The sequence below is a fragment of the Dipodomys ordii genome, unplaced genomic scaffold (assembly GCF_000151885.1).
Source record: "Dipodomys ordii isolate 6190 unplaced genomic scaffold, Dord_2.0 Scaffold78, whole genome shotgun sequence".
NCBI classification, from domain to species: domain Eukaryota; kingdom Metazoa; phylum Chordata; class Mammalia; order Rodentia; family Heteromyidae; genus Dipodomys; species Dipodomys ordii.
The window spans coordinates 5708879-5727912 of NW_012267294.1; the positions used below are offsets into that span (position 1 = coordinate 5708879).

General features: G+C 44.1%; 2 protein-coding genes across 5 annotated transcripts in view; both read right to left on the minus strand.

The window, feature by feature from the left end:
• Positions 1-510: 510 nt before the first annotated feature.
• On the minus strand, positions 511-8186 carry Nras (neuroblastoma RAS viral (v-ras) oncogene homolog). The gene is made up of 7 exons (XM_013024727.1): positions 8082-8186; positions 7544-7671; positions 4963-5141; positions 3102-3261; positions 2645-2776; positions 2032-2069; positions 511-1918 (listed from the first exon to the last, which is right to left on the minus strand). Exons 2-5 carry the CDS (start codon positions 7652-7654, stop codon positions 2657-2659), a joined length of 570 nt encoding a protein of 189 aa, XP_012880181.1. The 5' UTR covers positions 7655-7671; positions 8082-8186; the 3' UTR covers positions 511-1918; positions 2032-2069; positions 2645-2656.
• Positions 8187-8505: 319 nt separating this feature from the next.
• Positions 8506-19034, minus strand: part of Csde1 (cold shock domain containing E1, RNA-binding) — a 43020-nt gene continuing 32491 nt past the window's right edge. For all 4 annotated transcript variants that reach the window (XM_013024683.1, XM_013024681.1, XM_013024682.1 and 1 more), the window contains 7 exons: positions 18709-18884; positions 17468-17580; positions 15634-15753; positions 12668-12846; positions 10514-10677; positions 9694-9826; positions 8506-9391 (listed from right to left, as the gene is read on the minus strand). In XM_013024683.1, coding sequence (XP_012880137.1) covers positions 9344-9391; positions 9694-9826; positions 10514-10677; positions 12668-12846; positions 15634-15753; positions 17468-17580; positions 18709-18884 — 933 coding nt within the window. In that variant the 3' untranslated portion in view covers positions 8506-9343. The remainder of the gene's footprint in view (positions 9392-9693; positions 9827-10513; positions 10678-12667; positions 12847-15633; positions 15754-17467; positions 17581-18708; positions 18885-19034) is intronic.

The window sequence follows — 19034 nt, forward strand, 5'->3', positions numbered from 1 at the left end:
CCCAAGGCTTACAGGCACCAATCTTTTGTGGAGCAGCCGGCATAAGCGGGCATCAGCCAGCAGACCACAGCTCTGAGCCTGCCTCTGGGCAGTCTGCGCTTCTTTCCCTCTTGTTCATTTCCAGGTAATGGTTTGTTTCATAAGTGAAAATTCATGTTAGAAAACCAAGAAAAATGCATAGCTATTAGAAGACCATATAAGAGGGTGGTCGTTTGGAATTAGTCTGTGGGTTGATGGGATCCAAGTCTGTTTTCATCAGCATTACTGGGGCTGGAGCTGGCTGTGGAGCATGAGCATGGCACGAGCATGGCGAGCAAGGCACGTGCAAGGTGCTGGGCTCTGGCCCAGTGTTGTCTGCCAGCCCCCAACCAGTGTCAACAATAGCTCTATTTTCCATTCTGTTCTGAAATAGCAAGTCCAAGTCTCCTTTGTGTTCTGAATAAATTCATCACCCTTCAAAGAACATTATAAGCAACAACCGGCACATTCCTGATTCATCCTCATTCCAGTAAAAACAAGAAAAAATAGCAACTTTATTCAAATTGGCTTTAAAAAGGGCTTACTTCTGAAGATTTCTACTGCCCACATAGGATCTCAGGCTTTTCCAGTGCCAGTGAAGGCCTCATGGCACTAACCTCTAACCTCTTCTTCCCTTGCAGGGCAAATAGGCATTGGTGAAACTGCAAGAGTTACCACACAGTGAGTGGCTGTAGGGAAGGGGGTGACTTTTGTGATAACTGACTTGTTTAGCCTTTATATCAGCGACCTCCCTGGTCCATTAGCACCATGGTTAACTAAACGGAACTAGTTAACCCAGCTCCTACTGCAGAGGGGCCGAGGGAGGGAGGCGGTACGGTGGTGACCTGACAGGAGTAGGACACTTACTGTGCTATGAACCTAGGACAGGCAGTGGAGATGTAACACCGTATTTGAGGATTGAAGATCATGGATTACAGCTATAAAGCAGTACACCAAACTTTTATGATATCTGAGTATGTGTAACTGAAGAACTTCCTCCTTTGACCCAAATTTCATAATAAATGGAAGTTGCTGAGTATTAGATTATCAGTAAGCTAAAAACAAAACAGAAAACAGCAACAACTCACAAACTTTGTAAGTATTAAGCTACCAAAAAGCGATGAGGTTAGCCATGAAGTGATTATCACTAGTCACTGTTTCCAGTTTCTTCTCTCTCCTGGGAAAGGCCCACCCAGGCCTCTGGGAAAACACCTTACCATAGGTGACTGTCTAGGGACCTTTCCTCCAGCTGGTAGTCAGAGGCTGCCACCCCCATGGCTGGGGGACCCTGCTCCATGGAGGTCCTGGGGGAAGTCTACAAACCACTTCTAGGAAAAAGGCACTTTATTGGGAAAGTTGGATTCAATTTCATGGAAGTCAAGAAGACTAAGGTGGATGCCAGGGTCAGCGCGTTCATTCACACTTCTATTTGTGAAAGTAGAGCAGACTCATGCCAATTTATAGAATATAGCTGATCACATGACAATCAAACCAATCAGCAACATTGATTAGATTCTTGGCAAAACAGTAATTTATGACATTTCTCCAAAAATGAACAGAGGTTCAACAGTAAAAAAGAGGGGCGGGGTGGGGAGGAGCCCCGCAGCTACTCCTCTAGAGCTCAAGAAGCTGCTGCCAGCCTGTTTCAGAGCATAGACTGCTTTTCTCAGGGAAAGGCCTGCCTAGCACAGGTTGGTTTGTTTCTCATGGGGAAAACCCAGGGCAGAACACTACCAGGGAGCAGAGGAGGCGCACTTCTCTGGTCAGATGACCAAGCAAGGAGGTAGTTGTTCTGAGAGGTTCTCGCAAGACCCCCGAGTAGTCAGGGCAGCAGGAGTGTCTCTGAGATGAAGAGAGCAACTGGGTTCTTCTCCTCCGGAGTCAGGACTGGGGTCAGCGGCTGAAACACAGACAGGACGTGAGAGTCAGGACTGGTGGTCAGCGGCTGAAACACAGACAGGACAGGCATGGGAGCACAGCGGGAAGGGCAATGCATTTCTAAGTGATTCCTACCTTCAAAGTGGCTCTTCTCGGACAACAGACGTGAGAATCTGAAAGAGAAGACCACACACCATGTTATCATTTAGTTTTGAAATGATCCTTCAAACTCCAGGTCTGTGCCAAAAATGTGGTACACAATTCATGAATACTGTCTTCTAAGTTCTAATGTTATAAAAAAAATTGAACTCTGTAGAAATGTTATTATTCTGATATTAGAAATGTTATTTCTAATTACAAGTAAGCCCATGGCACTACCAGAAATGGCACCATAAAGGAAATATTTACTAGGTTAAAATGCACAGAAATGATCACTTAAATAGCAACAATCCCACGAATAGTCATCAAATTGCCTGATTCTAAATAATGACATAATTACATGGCAAGGTCAGTGGCTCATGCCTAGAATTTTAGCTACTCAAGAGGCTGAGATCTGAGGATCCAGGTCTGAAGCCAGTCAGGGCAAAGCTGACTCGAGTCCAATAAACCACCTAAAAAGCTGGAAGTGGGAGCTGAGGGCTCAAGTGGTAGAGTGCTATCCTTGAGCAAAAAAAGCTAAGGGACAGCGTCCAGGCCCTGAGTTCCTGCCCCAGTCCCCCAACCCCACAAAACTCCACAGAAGACCCACGCTCACTCCTCGTTACATCAGCACACAAGGCAAGCCCATGCAGCCCCGGGTCCCGTCGTCATTGCTGTTGAGCTTTTTCATTCGGTACTGGCGGATCTCTCTTACCAGGGTGTAAAAGGCATCCTCGACACCCTGTGACAAAAGAGAAAGAATGAGAGAAGCAGACCCCTCCCGGTAGTAAGCCCCTTCCCACTTACACTTCTTCATGTTCTATCAGCTAATAGAGTAGGGTGGTTTGGGACAAGGACAGGAAGTCTGATATTCCTAGAGCAGCCCACCAACCGGCTGACATAGGAATGACATTATTTTTCAAAAAGCATTCCAGCAAAAGGAAAGGACACAACGAACAGAACTAGGGCTGGCTGCCACGGGCTCACACCTGTAATCCTAGCTACTTGGAGGCTGAGACTGCTCTGCCTCCAGTGAACTTCATGCCTGTGCTCCCAGCTTGCCCCACCTGTCTGGTCTTGGCTGAGGTTTCGATGAATGGGATCCCGTAGCTCTTGGCCAGTTCGTGGGCTTGTTTTGTGTCCACTGTCCTTGTGGGCAAGTCACATTTGTTCCCCACCAGCACCATGGGCACATCCTCGGAGTCCTTCACTCGCTTAATCTGCTCCCTGAAATAGAGCACAAGAAAGCAAGCTGTCAGGAGAGGGCACATAGGAGGGAGAGGGAGACTGGCACCTCTCAGGCAGCTCTGTCTCCCCTAGCATCCACATACCCAGATGGGAGGGCAGAGGTCATGCAGCAGCCACAGCCTCGGGCACCAGCTACCACCCAGCGGAGCAGGCTAAGCCTACTTTCTATTAATCTTTAAATACTCTTTGGACTGGGATACATGGGTTTGTGTGTGTGTGTGTGCACGCGTGAGCGTGTGCGTACACATACACACACACGGGGATTATAACAAGAAAAGTCCAGACACAACCAGCATAGAAGCCAATTTCTTTTGTCAAGATTGGTGAATCTGGGGATGCAGATCCTCCCAATTTCCAGAGACAGAAAAGGAAAAATCATGAACTGATGCTGGATGCTGATAGCTCATGCCTGCAATCCTAGCTACTCAGGAGGCTAAGATCTACGAATTGTGGTTCAAAGCCAGCCCAGGCAGGAAAGTTCCTGAGACTCTCTTCCCCACTTAACCCCCAGAAAACCTGAAGTGGACCAATGGCTCAAAGTGGTAGAGTGCTCGCCTCAAGGACAATGCCCAGGCCCTTAGCTCAAACACATGACTGACAAAAACTCCCTAAATCCTGTGAACTCAGTTTTGCACTCACTTCAGAAAGCAGACATCTACATATGAATGGAACACAAGTCAGACCTCAGGGCAGACCACATGCGGTGTGGTGTGTGCCCAGCAATGTGGTACACACCATAGGCCTGGGCTTGCTTTGAGGGAGTCCCAGGCTACCACATCCTAGCAAGCAGGGGCTATGATCTCTGGAGAGGGACCAATATAGACAGGAGTCATTTTTCTCCACAGTCACAGAGGTAATAAAAGATGGAGCTGAGTATTCAACTCAGAAGTGTGGGTTTTTGCTACTAATAGAAACCATGATTCTAAAAATCCAACGTTATTTTCTGCACTCTAGTTCTGATTCTATAAAATAGGAGTGCTGGTTGGGCAAGGTGGTACATGTGTGTGGTCCTAGCTTTCAGGGAGTATAGGCAAGAGAATTGCAAGTTCAAGGCCATGCTGGGCTATATAGCCAGATGCTACAGAAAAAAAAAAAAGAAAAAGAAAGAAAGAGAGAAAGAGAGAGAGAGAGAGAGAGAGAGAGAGAGAAGAAAGAAAAGACGCCTATAATCATAGTTACTCAGAAGGCTGAGATCTGAGGATTGCAGTTCAAAGCCAGCCTGGGCAGAAAAGTCCATGAGACTCTTATCTGCAATTAATACCCAGAAAACTGGAAGTGGTACTGTGGCTCAAAGTGGAAGAGCCCTAGCCTTGAGCAAAAGAGCTCAGGGACAGTGCCTCGTCCCTGAATTCAAGCCCATGACTGACAAAAAAAAAAAAAAGGAAAAAAAGAAAACAAAGGTAATAGATTAGAGTTTTTTCTGGCTCCCTCCAGCTCTGAAACTCCCTGGCCTTGGATGTCCTCTTTCTCTGTACTCCTTGTTATGCACCCCTATTTGTCTTTCTTGTTTCCCAGTGCTAAGAAGCATCATTTATGTACTGTAGCAGCAGACTATATACAAGAAATCCAGCATTTACTCTGCTAACACCTCCTGAGATCACTCCCGCCATTTTCTTCCACTCCCGACACAGCTCAGGACAGGGCAAGCCCTGTCTCCCTTCCAGAGGCACGGTACCGCACCTGTACAGGTTGATGTCTGCAAATGACTTGCTGTTATTAATAGCAAACACGCAGAGGAAGCCCTCGCCTGTCCTCATATACTGGTCCCTCATAGCGCTGTACTCCTCTTGTCCAGCGGTGTCCAGGATGTCGAGCAGACAGGTTTCTCCGTCTATCACTACCTGCTTTCGGTAAGAATCCTGGCAAGGGGAGGGAGAGGGAGAGTTGACTTTGATTACAAACCAGAGGGAACAAAATGCTATTATCAAGGATAAATGAACCTCTTAATTACTTAGTCTACTGCTGATTTGACCCTCAAACAAATTAAAGCAATGCCTGTACTGTCCATTTCCAAGAATCCCAGGAAAATCCTGGACTACAGGCATGGCTCAAGTGATCTAAGCAATCCTGGCAAGCTCTAAGCCCAAGTCCAGCACCCCTCCACCCCACCCCCCCACACAGGGCAGATATTAACTAAGAATATGTTTTAGTAATCCATGAACTGGACTATTTTGAGTTGTTTTATTTGATTTGACTTTTAAAATTCCAAACATACCTACAACAATTTAACCTAACCCTGAATACAGAATCATTTATACTTATGATTAAATATACATATATCTTTTGTTTGGGGGAATCTATAACATCTAAACTGTTTTTTCTTTTTCTTTTTGGTACTGGGGATCAAACCCAGGACATTGAACTTGCTAGGCAAGCGCTTTGCCACAGCTACATCCCAGCCCTAAACTGTTTTTTCTTACCATAGCAGATCATACCACTGGGAAAAAGTTCTGAGACAAATTCCTCAAGTTCCAAATAAGGTACAATTAGTTGCTTTGGAGACAGATTTGAATAATCATATGAAAGTACCCCTAATTTTTTATATAGCATTAATTTTTCTTGTTCTTTATTCTCTTGAGGGGTGGTTAATTAAGTGCACATAAAGTTAACCTGAGTTTTAGATGCAAGATTTATGCATTTTACTTATAAAATACTTGTATGTTACACTCATGAAATATTTTTAAGTTATCCCTCAAGAAATAAAACTGAAAAATACTGCAATCAATTTTTTTTTGGGGGGGAGGCAGTACTGAAACTTCAACTCAGGATCTGGATGCTGTCCTTGAGCGTTTTTGCTCAAGGTTAGTGCTCTAACCCTTGAACCACAGCTCCACTTGCAGCTTTTTTTTTTTGTTTAAGTTAACTGGATGTTAAGTTCTATGGGCTTTTCTGCCTTGAACTGACTTTTCAAGCCTCCATTCTCAGATCTCAGCCTCCTGAGTAGCTAGGATTACATGTGAGCCACTGATGTCTGGCTTGCAATAATGGCTAAATTTGAATGAGTTTGAATTAGTGAGGTCAAGGATGGAATAAAACAATCTCTAGAGATAGACAAATTGGACAAAATTGGACAAATTTATGAACCCTTTAAAGAGTCACAGATATTGGTTCCAGACAACAATTTGTAACATGAACTCCCAGAGTACCACAAACATCCTTAAGTATATAGTACTGTGAAGACTTCACCATTCACAGACAACTTGGGGATTGAACAGAGGCCTTACCCTTGCTTAGCAAGTGTTCTATCACTTTAACTATACTCCCAGGCCACTTTCCCATTTGTGACTGTTTTGGGGTGTGTGTGTGTGTTGGTATTGGGGCTTGAACTAGACTAGGCCTGAGTGCTGTCCCTTATTATTTTTTTGCTCAAGGCTGGTTACTCTACCACTTGAGTCACACCTCCCAATTCTGGCTTGTTGATGGTTAACTGGAGATAGGCTGGTTTTGAACCCTGATCCTTAGATCTCAGCCTCCCGAGTAATGAGTATTATGGGCTACCCTCTTGTTGTTAGTTTGCTTTTGAGACAGGACCTTCCTACTACTTCATCTGGGCTTGCCTCATACTCTGGATCCTCCTGTCACTGTCTCCACCCCCAAAGTGGACAGGATGGACTAGCGTTTGTCACCACACTCAAGCTTATCCATTTTTTTTACAATAGCCTATGTAGTAGACAGCTGAGTTATGTAAAAAAAATTTTTATCCTAGGCTGTTCTCAAACTTCAGAACTTCTGCCTCAGATTCCCCAGTATTGTGATTATGGGGATAGACTACCATTTGGCCTGCAAATATATGAAAATTAATCACACGAGAAAAATGAGGCTCAGAAAGATTTAAGTGATTTTTCTCAGTATCACATATGAAAATAAGCTACTCAGAGCTGAAATTGGTAGTGAAGCAATTCAGTCTCAGGGGCTTTGACTAGGTAAAAATTGGAGAACCTCAAGATGTATGAATTCTGTATCTCTATCCTACTGTATGCTATTAAACCAAATTATTTTCCTCTGACCTTAACAGGAATATAATATGTAAAGAAATTGAATTTAACACCGAATCTACAAGTTTTACAAAATTTAAAAAAGCCATGAATTTTAAAAGAAAACCGTTAGCAGTGCAAATGCACATTCTCTGGTTTACTGAATGCATTCTGATGGGCAGCTCTTTGGTTTCTATCCTCTATCTTTGAGGAATGGATGAAGGAACAGTGCAAGGGAAGGCTGGCTGGCCAGCGAGGGCCGGGATGGGAGGCCGTGGCGGGCTCACCTCTATGGTAGGGTCATACTCATCCACGAAGTGGTTCTGGATCAGCTGGATGGTCAGCGCGCTCTTCCCAACGCCACCTGCTCCGACCACCACCAGTTTGTACTCGGTCATTTCACACCGGCCAGCACCTGCAGGCGGGCAGCGGTGAGGGGCCGCTCGCGCCGTGTTTCAGACACACAGCGCCGCCCACGACTCGGTGGCCGGTCCCCGAGGAGGCCCGCATAGCAGGGCCGCGGGCGGGCTCAGGCCTCGGTCCCCCGTGATAACCCACCCCAGCCCGGGCCTCGGTCCCCCGGGACAGCCCACCCCGGTCCGGGCCTCAGAACCCGGGGCAGCCCACCCTGGCCCGGCCAGGCCCTCGGTCCCCAGGGACAGCCCCACCCTCGCGTCGCCCATCCGCGGCCCCGCCCGCCTTCCCTCAGCCTGCTGGACCCCTTGGCTGCCTCGCGAGCCCCGGGCCTTTGTCCAGCGCTCGACCCCGAAGGTGCCCCGCCCAACCAGCCCGCCCGCCCGCTCACCGAGCCCCGCACAGCCTTACCGCCAGCCCCGCCGCCCCGGCCACCCGCGGACCTAGGACTTCACCCGGGAGAAGAGCCGGAGACCCCGGAACCGCCATGGACAGCCCCCGCCCGGGAGCAGCACTTCCGGCCCCGCCCGCTACGCAATCCGCCTGCGCCGGGCGCGCCAGGGCCACGCGGGCGGAGCCGGGGTCACGCGCCTGCCCCGCCTCGCCCCAATAATGGAAGCCGGGGTGCCAGAGTCAAAAACGAGTACAACTTTATTGGCTCTCGTCCGCCGTTGACAGCACCGCAGACTGCGAGGCGCTTACTAACACCAAGGCCTCCAGGCCTCCGAGGCCTCTCCCGCGCAGCCCGCAGCCGGCCGGCGCCCTGGGCAGTCACCGGACACCGCAGCCCGGCAGACACAAAACAAACAGCATTGTTTCAGGCACAACTTTTTTATTTTTTTTTTCCGTTTTGTTTTTAAATCAGTAAAAGAAACTGGGCCCTAGAAGCTGCAGTGATCTAAGCAGCAGCAGGTTTGTGCATTTGTCCTTTTTTTGTTTTTTGTTTATATATATTATCACACTGCTGGCACACTTTATTTGCATGAAATTCTGCACCATATATACTAATTGTAGTAAAGTTACTTAACCCCAATCTCGGGGTGGGAGGGACCTATTCTGGAAGATAATTTTCACTGAAATCTAATCAAACTGTTAAATGGATTGTGACAAGATTATAAATGATATGAAAAATAACATTTTAACATTTGGCCATCAACTTAAGAAAATGGGTTGCTATAGAAATTTTTTGCAATTTTAAAAGGTAATATATTCTACCCTCATTAGGGTCCTCAGAGTTAAAGCATAATGAACAGGAAAGAAAAGAATGCAACTGAGTGCCAAGGCCAACACCGTGCCAGAGGTCATGAGGGTAGAGTACAAGTGCAGAATTTCATAGGGCCAACAAGACAACAGTCTATTTTCCCTTACTCAGGCCACGTGAATTTTGCAATTACCAGTTGCGTTAAATGCACCAAATAAAGCTCCTAAAATTGATACTATAAGGCGCCACCTTAAGTTTTCCAGGCTGCAACTGTGCATAATTTTAAAATGGTTTCTTAAATTTATTTATTTTTTTAAACATAACACGAGGAAGGTGTTAAAACTGGTGTAATAGCTCAATAGAATAAGTATTCCAGATTTTGGGAGGGATGAAGAGGGAGATATTCAGAACCCTTCACCAGAATCCCCCCAACTTGATCATAGTGGATTAATGATGTGCTCTGTGGATGTGCTTAGTCAATGACACCAGCTTGACGGATCTTTCTTTCTGCACCAAATCCCTGTGAAGAAATAAAACTAATTAATGACCTGAGTATATATCTATTACAATATGTTCATGATCCCAGTAGGAACTATTTTTAGCCATCACATCTATTACCAATTTTTCTTACAGGAGTTAATCTTGGAAGCCTTCCTAACAAAGAATCACCATTATGTTAAGGGCTGCAACATGGGCAGGGAGTCCTAATCAGTTATGAGCATCTCTGAAAATCTGTTTTTTACCCCGTACTGAACAAGATTGGGTGGAGCATGCTGGTCTATCAGTCTGGTTCCCTCATGCCTTGTGTGCATGGAGGCATACCATTGAGTTATCTGGTCCCCTGGGCTGACGAAGAACCATTAGGCGAGGAGCACTGGCATCATCCAGGGTGATGTTCTTCAAGCGATTGACCAATCGATCAGGCCGAGGAGCTGCTACTGCCTTGGGGCCCTCGCTGTAACCAAGCCAAGAAGCAAGAAGATCAGTACCGTGGGAAGAAACCAAGTACCTGTCCAATGTGTTTGCTGCTATGACTCACTTTTAATGGGCTTGCCTCATCTAGACTGCCAGCCAGACAAGACAGACAAGTTTATGTTTTCCCAATTCAAAGTTCCAACTGCATAAGAGCTACAAAAATCATTTTAGTGAGGGTCCATGCTAGACTTGTCTGCCACCAGAAAGACCAGTTCCACAGATACATAAACATGGTACATGTGGCAAACTTTAAGTGAAGAAACAGCTCAGTGTTCAGTTCCTTTCAGATACCAATGTTGAGAAGAAAAGTAGCACACAGGATGACTATGGTAGTATTTTAAGCAGCAAGTATCTTAGAAATAAATGGCTTAATAAAAGTAAAGGAGCTAATAAGCAAATTTTTTAAAAATAAAGAGCACAAAAAATAAAGAGTACACAGTGTTTTTACATTTAACATCTAACAGAACTAGCACCATGTCATTGAGGACTGTTTCATGAGGCTAAAGGTCATATAATCAAGAGCAGAGAAAAAGCCAAGAATCCAAACCAGCTTCAGAAAATGAATCTGGCCATGGAGAAACTAGAGAAGAGATAGCCCAGAGTGAACACTGATCCACTGATCCACCCACTGATCCACTGATCCACCCACAAGTACAAGGCAACTCACCAGACTCTCCAGACATTACAGGCACTGCACTTGCCGGTGCGCTGGTTCAGAATCACTGAGAACTCCACCTCATCTCCTGCCTGTAGCTCAATGCCATCCTGAACTTCTTTCACATGAAAAAAGAGCTTCTTGCTATCTCCTACTTCATAGTTAATGAAGCCAAACTGGAAAACAAAACAGCAGGTCACAAGGGGGGACAGACTACAGGCAAAACCAAAATAACACTTCATTGTTACACAAAGCACAATGCCTTATCCACACCAGAAAGGAGATTTATAAATCACAGCATTAGCAGCTGGGCTCAGTGGCTCTCAACAATACCCAGAGCAAGTTGGAGATGGGGAGGGTGATGATCAAGACAAGTCTAGGCAAAAAGTTAGTGAAAACTCATCTCAATAAACAAGTGGGGGGGGGGAGGGCTGGGAAGGTGGCTCAGCGGTAGAGTGCTTGCCTTGCATGCCTGAGGCCCTGGGTTAGATTCCTTAGCACCACCTAAGCAAAAAGAAAAAAGCCAGAAGTGGCGCTGTGGTTCAAGTTGTAGGGTGCTAGCCTTGAGCTGAAGAGCTGAGGGATAGCGCCCAGGCCCAGAGTTCAGGCCCCATGACCGGACACACAAAAAAAATAAATTAAAAAAAAATAAACAAGCGTGGTGGTGCATGCCACCTTTAATAACAGCTCCTAGGGCAACAGAGGAAGGAAGATATGGGTCCAAGGATGACCCTGGCAAAAAAGCAGGAGAACATGGTACAACCCCTGCTTTCACTATATATGATGTTGATATATGTGGAGGGGAAGGGAAAAAACAAATTGTTAAAACAGGGATAGAGGAGGACCCATTGCAACAATGAGATGTATAAGTCGTTATGTCGAAAAACAAACTTAACAACTTTGGTCGGGGGACGGGGGGAGGATACAAAAGGATGGGAAGGGGAAACAAAGCAGGAGGCTACAATGCTTGATAAGAAATGTGCTCATTATCTTACCCATGTAATTGTAACCCCTCTGTACAGTATTTTCACAATAAAAATATGTTTAAAAAAAAAAGAATGATTCCCATTGCTGCAATATCAAATCCTCTGTTCTGTGAAAAAGGTTGCATGAATATTTGTATAATTTCTTTATCATAAAGTTCTCTCAAATAAAATTTATGAAAGGTTTAAAAAAAAACAGGAGAACATACTAAAACTTAACTAAAGAAAAAAAGACAGGGCTGGGAAGGTGGCTCAGTGGTAAAGCGCTTGCCTTGCATGCATGAGGACCTGGGTTCGATTCCTTAGCACCACATAAGCAAAAAGAAAAAAGCCGGAAGTAGCGCTGTGGCTCAAGTGGTAGAGCGCTAGCCTTGAGCTGAAGAGCTGAGGGACAGCGCCCAGGCCCAGAGTTCAGGCCCCACGACTGGACCAAAAAAAAGTAAAAAAGACAAGGTCCTGAGTTCAAACTCCAGAACCAAACAACTTCCCCCCTCAAACCATAATACTAATACTGGTAGCTCTAGTTTTTATGGGAAAATTTTTCAGGGAAGAAAAACTTCTGAAATCCCTGCCATTCATTATGGTATTAGCTTGATGGAAACTAATGAAGGTGGCCCTGTTCCATATTATGAATTAAGCAAGAACACTAGGACTATTACTTGAACAAAAGAATCATTTTGATTCCATCGAGATTAAGCTGGTTATTATATACTAGGTGACACCCAAGGATTTTTCTGAGATCTCAGTAACTACACTAGTTTTATTTGCCCTACATGTATTTCCTGACCACTTCTCAACAATGTGTGATCCACTACTCCATTAACATTAATCAATAATGACAATCACTGTTAATAGGGTTACTTTTTTCCTTATTACTTCTTCCTATTTTTATGCTACCCCAAATCACTGAGAAGGAACTAAGTGCTTGCTTTGGCAGCATGTACACACAAATTTGTTCAGCATTCTTTATTTTTCAAATAGAAATGTACTCATTATCTTACTTATACAATGCCTCTGGTACAACACCTTTACAGTGATTTTTTTTTAAAAAAAGGAATTCAGTCAAAATGAAAGAAAATCAATGAATGTTGATTCCTTCTGGGCTGAATAAAATGTCAAGTTTTTGGGTATCCACAGGGAAGTAGTAAGTCTAGAAGGAATGCTGTCCAGATGCTGCACCCACCTGATCTTTCACACACTCCACAGTGGCCCTACGCAGTGGTGTGATATTGTAGGCCATAGTCTGAGCATTCTGGCCCAGAACACACAACTGGAACTTGACACTCTCCCCTTTCTGCAGGCAGTCCCCTTTGTTGGCCATCCCAACTATGCCAAATGGATAGACCTCACCTTTCATGTCCCCTGCAAGAGAAAGACAAAGCATGAAAGCCAGTACTTTATAATACCTTCTTTGCTCACATTCACAAGACCATCTTCTTCCCGAGAACTCATTATGAACAACCACTGCAAAACACTTTTGTGGTGAACTGGACAGGCTGACACCTAACCTTCTCATCTACTTTCTTTGTCAACCCAGCTCCCTCCCTCACTGGATCCTTCTTTCTACATTTGCACTTACTCATAAACTTTTTCTTTACTTGGCAGTACTGGGAGGTTTGAATTCTGGGTTTCATGCTTGGTAGGCAAGCACTCTACCATTTGAGTCACACTTGCAGCACTTTTTGCTTTCATTTCGCAGACAGGATCTCAAGATTTTGCCCAGGGCCAACCAGGACTGTGATCATAGCTGGGAGATAGATCCAGCTTAGGTGTTGACATGGTGTTTTGCTAAGCTTTTGCCCAACTGGACTCGAGTCTCACTCAGTCTTTCTAACCAGCTACTGAATGGCCAGGATTGGCACTGGACCTGGCAATGTTTCAAGGGCAAGGTAAGTATTTCAGTCTGAGCCACTCACTTCTACTGCCATAGTGAAAAAGAACCATATACAATATGCTGTTAAAAAACCCTTATTCCCCAAGTGTACAGTCTAAGAGCAGAAAATTGCCCAGAGGCTAGTAACACTGAGACATTCCATTCAACTGCTCACCAGGTCAGACTTAAGAGAAATCCAACTGACTAAAAAAAGAAAAAAAACCTTCAGAACTGGAAAGTTTTTAGCCTTCTTGACAATTTTATGGTAAGATTTTTAACATGTAGGTACCAAAAAACACTTTTGATTTTCCAGCAGACCAAGTTATGAAGAAGAGTAATTAAAAATAAAAACACTCATATTGACAGAAAGAGGAGAGGGGAGAGGCAAGGAGGGAGGAGGAGAGATGGAGAGAAGGGGGGGGAGAGAGAGAGAATATATGAGAATGAATGTGTGTGTGCATGAAGGTCTTGGGGCTTGAACTCAGGACCTCATATTCTCACTTAACTTTTTTGCACAAGGCTAATGTTCTAGCACTTAAGCCACAGCTCTACTTCTGGCTCTTTGCTGGTTAACTGGAGATAAGTGTCTTAAGGACTTTCATGCTGAGGGTAGATTTGAATGGCCATCCTCAGATCTCAGCCTCTTGAGTAGCTAGGGTTACAGGAGTGAGCCACTGGTGCCCAGCTCTGACTCAAAATTTTTGAAGAATTTTTTCTTTTCTTTTCTTTTTCTTTATGTTGGTCATGGGGCTTGAACTCTGGGCCTGGGCACTGTCCCTCAGCTCTTCAGCTCAAGGCTAGCACTCTATCACGTGAGGCATAGCACCACTTCCAGTTTTCTGAGTGGTTTATTAAGAGTCTCACGGCAGGATAATATTTTCACTTTAAAGATGAAGAATTTGAGCTATATAGAAGTTACTTGTCTAAAGTTATATACTTAGCTCTGCTCAACTCAAAGTCTACACTGAATTACACTTGTACTAATTGTAAGAACTGTTTTCATAACTAAATGAGAAACTAAGTGTCTGGACCCAGAAAACTGCTGACAGAGTTATGCTCCCAAACTTCCTTTCCCACAAAATTCTTTTTTTTTTTGGTCCGGTTGTGGAGCCTGAACTCTGGGCCTGGGCGCTGTCCTTCAGCTCTTCAGCTCAAGGCTAGCGCTCTACCACCTAAGCCACAGCACCACTTCCGGCTTTTTTCTTATGTGGTGCTGAGGAATCGAACCCAGGGCTTCAGGCATGCAAGGCAAGCGCTCTACCACTGAGCCACCTTCCCAGCCCCTCCCACAAAATTCTTGCTCTGGACTATACCCTACAACCAGTGCTGAAGAGTAAGTTGAGTGGAGTGTAGATGAAAAAGGCTTACGAAGGGTAAAGACTTGCTTTAAAGGCTTTGGATACTTGGTTTTTGTGTGTCAGATGGGGTGAGGGCTGTGTAAGGAACAGATTCCTAAAAAACCTCATGTGGAGGTGAAGAAACAGATAACCAAAGCTCTTTTCTTCTCTGCCTCCATACTGCAGGTCCCTCTCCATTTTTCTTTTCTGACCTACAGATGATACAAGCAAGCCATTATTGCAGGCTCAAATTTCAAACCTTTGCATCTATTCAAGCATCATGTAACCCTGCTCCCCTAACATGCAGTGTTAACTCTATTGGCACTGACATGAGTTATGCACACCAATGAAGTAAGACGGCTCCAGAAGGGGGGTTCCTGAAGCCAGGGGAAGGCAAAGTGTGGAGTAAGGAGAGCCTGGCCTGGAACTGAGAAGGATCGTCACGGAAGTCTAACTACTATGGGACAGATCCATTTTACAGAATGTAAAAGTATATATACAATTGAATAGCCATAAATATAACAGATGATTTTAAAGCAATATTCAAAATTATATGCATATCTTAATATATATGTATACAAATATTTTTTTGAAACAAGGATTTAAACATTTTAGAAAGATAGGGTTCAAGTAGGAGTGACAAGGAGCGGACCAACACTTCCTGCTCCCTATGAAGAAGGAAACAGCAGTTAGATTCCTTAGTGTAAGATTTTGTTGAGTATTTCCTAGCTGCTCATGTGTCAGCCATACATCCACCTATGTAGTCATCTATCCCTAAGTTAAATGTATGATACCATTAAGAGTAGAAGAATAAAAGCCAAGCATGGAGGAAATAATCACTTTCTAATTCGGTGTCTAAGGAAACAATCTGCAGTGACCCAACCCACAGAACAACCCGGCAGTGCTCATCAGTAGAGGTACAGCTCAATTGTGTCTTACCCTCCTCCACAACCTCAATCATCCCTTGGTATTCAATCTGCGTGGGGTCAACCCCCCTCAGGGGGCGGATGACTTTACCAGAGTAGATGGTAGGGTCGGCCTCCTCAGTAATGCCGTTCACTACAAAACAAATCAGACAAAGAGCTCACTCAGCAACTTCATTTCAACTCTTTCCAGCAGTAGAAAACAGAAGGAAGGGCCCAGTTATCTGCCATTCTTTAAGTAGAAGTCATATCGTTTGTCTATAATAATTGTTAGAAAATACTTAAATACTGCTATTTTTGTTTTATTTTTAAAGAATTCACTACATAGCCCAGGCTGGCCTTGACTTATGATACTCCTTGCCTTCTTGAATGCTGGAGTGGCAGGCATGGAGGGCACCCAACCCCCAAACCCCATTAACCTTAAATATTTCTACATCATCATTTAAATACTTGATGTAGTACTTGATGTACAGAGACAGCTTGCCTGAGAATCAACACATTTAATGCCTGACATTATTACTTAAACTCAGATCAGTTGAGGTACCAACAGGTAGGTATACAGGGAATCTTCATACTTATTCATAACATGTATTACTATTTTTCCAAAGAAACTGCTCAATGAAGGTAGGATGTCTTGACTTGGTCACTATTGTCTATCTCTCTAATGTTTATATATATATATTTGAGGAATCAAAATCCCAGCTATCTTTTAAACAAGCTTCACCCAAAGACCAAGTCTTTGGGAAGTATAGATGAAAATCAACACTTAGGTCTTTAAAAAATTAGGACACCAGGCTGAGGATGTAGTTCAGTAGTAGAGTGCTTGCTTGACATGCACTAGGCCCTGGGCTCCATCCCCAGCACAAGAAAATGAACAAAAACCAGATTTCCCAGAGCTAGGCTAGCAGAGCTCAGTGAGAATTTACCTTGAAAGAGGACACTGTTAGGTTCCCAGCACTGGGGGATGGGTGGGTATTGAGACTGAAATAATTATCATTTTCTTTATTCCCCTCAATTATCCAACTTTTTCTTTGGGGAGGGGCACACAGAACCAGGGATGGAACCCAGGGCTCTGTGAACCTTAGGAAAGCACTATAACTGACCTATTCTCCCAGGCCATATATTTCACAACTAGACTCAATTTTTTAAATAGTCTACCATGCAATGCTTCTCTACTTAACCATACATATTGTATGCATGTATATTTACCTATTAGTTTATTTGAGTTAATGTCTGTCTTGGGGTCTGAACTCAGGGCGTGGAGGCTAGCTTACCTTTTCACTCTAAAGTACCACTTTAGTCATAATTTCACTTCTAGTTTTTTGCTGTTATATGAACATAAATTTCCTGCCCGAGTTGGCTTCATATAGAGATCCTCTGAGGAGCTGAGATTATAGGCATAAGGCATGAATGCCAGCCTAGAGTTATTTATTTTGCCAGTTTTGGGGCTTGACCTCTGTGCCTGTACGCTGTTCCTGAGTGAACCACTGGAACACTTGAGCTACAGCACCACTTCTGGTTTTCTGGTAGTTAACTGGAGATAAGTCTCAGGGACTTTCCTGCCCAGGCTGGCTTTTAACTGCGATCCTCAGATCTCAGGCCTCTCAAGTAGCTAGGATTACAGGCCTGAGCCACTGGCGCCTGGCCTAGTTATTTTTTTTAAGAGATGTTTCATGCAAATAATGTAAACTATTTAGAACTCTGGCCCTCCAATGTCAGTAGTTCTAGGGTAGGGCAAGCATGTAGCTTGTGCCATTTATCTGGGGTTCACATTTGTATGGTCCTCTCACCCGCCCTCATCTTCCACTCAGAGCACAGGCTGAATAAGAAAACAGCATATCATCCATTACCTGAGTGAGTTTTGTTTACTTTCTCAGCACTGACTTTGTTGCCTTTGCCTTTGGACAAGCTGTATTCAACCATGTCCCCCAGTTCCAGGCTATCGACATCACCAGAGAATTCACTGAGGGGAGAAGAAATCACATTTAAGCCCTTACCAGAACACCAGCAGTAGCACACAAGTTTTTTTGTTTTGGTTAATTGTGGGGTTTAAATTTGGAGCCTGGATGCTGTCCCTTAGCTCTTTTGCTTAAAGCTTAGTGCTTTACTACTTTGAGCCACTTCCAGTTTTCTGTTAGTTATCGGAGATAAGAATCTCACGGACTTTCTGGCTCAGGCTGGCTTTGAACCACGATCCTCAGATCTCAGCTTTCTGAGTAGCTGGGATTATAAGTGTGACCCACCAATACCTGGTACACATGGCTTTTATTTCTTCTGTTTTAAACACTCATGGAATGTCTACTTACGTTGCACATTAAGTACTTCATTTATGTTGACTCACCGATTCCTAAACACACCTTGTGATGAGGAAGGGTCCTCATTACCCCTAGCTTCAAAATAATGAACTAGGACACTACAAAGTCAACTCAGTAAAATTTATACATAGTAAGTGACAAGACGGGGTCTCAAAACTGAACTGTGTGGTTCTAAGAAGCTACACTTGCAACTAGTATGCTATACTATACCTCTGTGCAGTAGTAAGTATGCCATACTGTACATCTGTGTATAAATAGTATCCACTCTCTGGTACCAACATCAGAGTAAAACAAAGTTCTCTTATTGAAGCAATGTTTCAAGAAGGCATGGGCCTTTCTATATCTTCTGGTTACATGTTTTCTACATAGAGGTAGCATGTGCATATGTATATGTATGTTATACAGTTTTACCAACATGAAATCTGAGTTTCAAACATTATAACTAACAAAAAAAATCCTTGAAAACAAAACAAAAGCCAATTTTTAAAAACTTGAATGTGGGCTGGGAAGGTGGCTCAGTGGTAGAGCGCTTGCCTTGCATGCATGAGGCCCTGGGTTCGAATCCTCAGCACCACATAAGCAAAAAGAAAAAAGCCGGAAGTGGCGCTGTGGCTCAAGTGGTAGAGTGCTAGCCTTGAGCTGAAGAGCTCAGGGACAGCGCCCAGGTCCAGAGTTCAGGCCCTCGACTGGAACACCCCCCCCAAAAAAAAAACAAAAAACTTGAATGCAAGAAAGAATGGATAGAAAGCAACTAGTACCTAAAAGACAATCCTTACCTGTAATGGAAAAAGATCTCCTTATCATGATTGGCTGTTTCAATGAATCCAAAATTATCTTTCAGAGTTGCCACATAACCCAAGAGCCTTTTGGAGCTAGAATTACGACCCAGAAGTCGCACACAAGTTGCAATCTGCTGTCCAGGCCTCTGTTTGTCACTAATACTAAATTCAACCTGTGACAAAACAAAGATGACAATATCATAATCACTGCCATGCCAAGCTCCCTAACTCTGAAGAGTAAAGAGAAAACTCCTCCACAGCGTGCTTCCTACTCCATGTAATTATGCTGATAAAAGATTTTTCACCAAGACTTAACACAAAGG

Coding starts and splice junctions, on each gene's coding strand:
- Nras (XM_013024727.1), bottom strand. CDS start 7,654: ATGACCGAGTACAAACTGGTGGTGGTCGGAGCAGGTGGCGTTGGGAAG. Junction 5,142..7,543: donor AGTATGACCCTACCATAGAG/GTGAGCCCGCCA, acceptor TCCCCTTGCCAG/GATTCTTACCGAAAGCAGGT. Junction 2,777..3,101: donor CCTCAGCCAAGACCAGACAG/GTGGGGCAAGCT, acceptor CTTTTGTCACAG/GGTGTCGAGGATGCCTTTTA.